General features: G+C 39.8%; 1 protein-coding gene across 1 annotated transcript in view; it reads right to left on the reverse strand.

Annotated features, from left to right (window-relative positions):
- Nucleotides 1-681: 681 nt before the first annotated feature.
- aldh8a1 (aldehyde dehydrogenase 8 family, member A1) overlaps nt 682-3577 on the reverse strand; it is a 5267-nt gene continuing 2371 nt past the window's right edge. The window contains exons 5-7 of the mRNA XM_081386882.1: nt 3384-3577; nt 2305-2466; nt 682-2200 (exon numbers count right to left, since the gene is read on the reverse strand). The exon at nt 3384-3577 is cut by the window's right edge and continues 63 nt beyond it. Coding sequence (XP_081243008.1) covers nt 1748-2200; nt 2305-2466; nt 3384-3577 — 809 coding nt within the window. The 3' untranslated portion in view covers nt 682-1747. The remainder of the gene's footprint in view (nt 2201-2304; nt 2467-3383) is intronic.

A 3577-nucleotide genomic window follows, 5' to 3' on the forward strand; every position in this document is an offset into this window, starting at 1 on the left:
AACAAGGCATTTTCGCCCACAAGACTGCCGCATACTGGATGTTTTTCCCTTTTCACACCATTCTTTGTAAACCCTAGAAATGGTTGTGCGTGAAAATCCCAGTAACTGAGCAGATTTTGAAATACTCAGACCGGCCCGTCTGGCACCAACAACCTTGCCACGCTCAAAATTGCTTAAATCACCTTTCTTTCCCATTCTGACATTCAGTTTGGAGTTCAGGAGATTGTCTTGACCAGGACCACACCCCTAAATGCATTGAAGCAACTGCCATGTGATTGGTTGATTAGATAATTGCATTAATGAGAAATTGAACAGGTGTTCCTAATAATCCTTTAGGTGAGTGTATATATATATATATATATATATATATATATATATATATATATATATATACCTGTCAAAAGTTTGGAAACTATACATTACTGTATTTTTGATTATATAGATGACTTGGTGAGCATAAGAGACTTCTTTCAATTCATATAGTAAAGATATCAGACCAATGGTTGGCCAATGGATATTATGGGTTGTATCCGCATGTGTATGTGTGTTTGCATGATTTATGAGGACACAAATTTGTCTAATGACATGGGTATTACACTTGTATTGCAATGTAAACATGGTTTATGAGGACATTTCCTGAGTCCTCGTAATTAAAATGGCTTAAAAATGGCAGAAAGTTTTCTGTGATAGGTAGGTTTAATGTTAGAGGACAGAATATACAGTTTTAAAAACAATTACAATGTCCTCATAATGATAGGTGCACTGGTGTGTGCGTGTGTGTGTTTGTCTGTGTCTACACAAAGGGTGGTACAGGGCATTGCCTGTGGTCAAGTCAAAATAAAGCTGCCAGTGAGGGCTCTGCCCTTTGAGCACGGATGCTATGTGAACATGCAGAGACGTGACTGAACACATTCACAAGTTTCCCTCAGTTTTTTCACTCAAATGTGCACACACCCCTCATTAACTGAGAAAACCTTTCAATACAGATGTAAGATATCACTGCTGGAGCTTTCCACTTGCTTCTGTTGTGCTTTCCTGCACCACACAGACACGTAGACTGTTCCTGCATGGCATTTCTGTGTCTTTTTCAGACAGAGTCGAGACTACTTTAATAGCCAATTAATTACTTCAGAGCTGAACATGCAAGAAAATATCAGAGAATATTCACCAGAACTATTTAAAATGAAATTTCATGTCTTTTCAAGATTGTATTAATTCCCATGATTTCCCCTGACCTTGACATCACATTTTTTAAATCCCCCAATGGTTTTCCATGACTGTGGGAAGCCTTCTGCTTGTTAATGTCCATTTTTAAAGCATTTGAGATCTCTTTGATATCTCAATTGTTTCTCCAAGATTTTTAACTCCAAGATAGCATAGTCTTCAATCAAGTCAAAGGTTCATCTATCTAATTTGTGTCTTTTTTGTGGCTATTTAAGAAAAAACACTTAAATCCGATAATTAAATCAGAACTGAAAACTCCACTGAGTCTCTAAGCTATGAAACGGCAATTTCCAAGCAGTAAAATTGAACACTGGTCTGTCATAAAATTATGCTAATGAATATGACAGTTTAAGACTAAAATGAGTCACCCACATTCGATCAACAAAAATAATATGACGCAATTTTTTATGAAATTTATTCCCACTCATATTAAGTCTGATTGCTTCCTTTATATAATTTACACACCAATTTGAAACGACACAACGGTGATTCACTATCCCTGCATGCATTGCTTCATCCTCTGTCAGTGTTTGATGGCGATGACTTTAACCTCTGTGAAGAAGTGGTATGAGTCTTTCCCCCCCTCTCGACCAATGCCAGAGTTTTTCATGCCACCGAATGGAAGATTTAAATCTCTGACCAGCCAGCAGTTGGTCCACACCAACCCAGCCTGCAGTTTCCTAGCAACCCTGTGTACGCGCCCCACATCTCGGGACCACACCGTGGCGGATAAGCCGTAGCGTACGCCGTTGGCCCGCGATATCACTTCCTCTTCTTCATCGAAGGGTGTCACACAGGTTACGGGACCGAAAATCTCTTCCTGCATCAATGCGGAGGAGTCTTTCACTCCAGAGATGACGGTGGGCAACATGAAATAGCCATCTGCATTATGCTGAGGAAGGGTAAGGTTGTCCACACCCTCCCCACAATGCACCTGTGCACCTTCTGCCAGCGCCAAAGCAACATAACCTTTAACCTGTAGGAGTTAGCAGGCAATTTAGATGTTTTAAAAGTATGTATCTGTTTGTAAACCTAGAAATGTTATTTTATATGAACAGAGAGAGAGATAAAGACTCAGACCTTCTGTAGATGCTCTTTGCTAATGAGCGCTCCATTATCATTGGAGGGGTCAGAGGGCACTCCAGTTTTCCACCGACGAACCGCCTCCACGAAACGAGTGAGGAATTCTGGGTAAATGCTCCGCTCAACGAAGATTCTGCTGGTACACAGGCAGATCTCTCCCTGAGAGAGAAAAGAAAAAGATGCAAGTAAGTTCTTCAGTAATTCTCACATTTATCACTGGGCTGTGTAAACTAATTATATATGGACACTTTAAATATTAGCAGAGCGATGATGTGTTTGTGTGTGCGCGATGTGAAGGCCTGAGCGAGAGAAAAAGAGAAAGAGAGAGAAAGAGTGTGAGAGAACACAATGTACAATGATGTATTCTGAGCACCACAGTGTGGCAGAAAACAGAACTACATGGTGTTATCCCATTAAAAAAAGATTTGAGACAAATATATCAAATATTTCCCAGTTACTCCAATATGTTGCATGTTTAACTCAGCAAATGGAGTCAGGTTATCATCATCAACTAAAACTAAGAAGGGTTAATGCCCGACGAGGTGTCCATTGTCAGGTATTAATGGATGACGGCGAGGCGTGAACAGTCCAACGCGCAGCGGATTAATCCAAATCCATTAATACCTGACAATGGACACCTCGAAGGGCATTAACCCGCTTATACCATGGTCACTTGCCAAATAACACATTTTTAAAACATTAGTATATATTTTAATTAGTTTTACAATCGAAATCTAAAGTTTTTACAAACAATAACTTGGTTTCCCTGGTTACGCCTGACGGTTTAATACCTAGGTGTCCTCTATCACTTTTTAATGGACACCCTGCAGCCAATCAGAATCGAGTATTCACCCAGACCATGGTATAAAACTATATAAAAAATGTTTTTCGCTAAATGAAATAGTTGAAATAAAAATGACAAATATTAGATGAAAAACATTTTGTATTATTAGCAGGAGCACCAGCAGGAGTTTGATTGGATCAGTAATGGCATCACATTATTTACAACAGAAAGCATGTGTATCTGAAAATATATCTAAAATATAATAGATTGGTCAAGCTGTGCATGAGCTCACCTGATTGGAGAAGCTGGATCGTACAGTAGTGCTGATGCATTGATCCATGTCAGCATCAGCAAATATAATAGCCGGGTTTTTCCCGCCAAGCTCCAGTGAAAGCTTCTTACAATGCGGCGCACTGCGTTCTGTTATCAGTCTGGCTGTAGCCGTGCTCCCCGTAAATGAGATCAACGGCACATCAGGGTGAGACA

The sequence above is a fragment of the Scardinius erythrophthalmus genome (assembly GCF_964197995.2).
Source record: "Scardinius erythrophthalmus genome assembly, chromosome: 15".
Lineage (NCBI taxonomy): Eukaryota > Metazoa > Chordata > Actinopteri > Cypriniformes > Leuciscidae > Scardinius > Scardinius erythrophthalmus.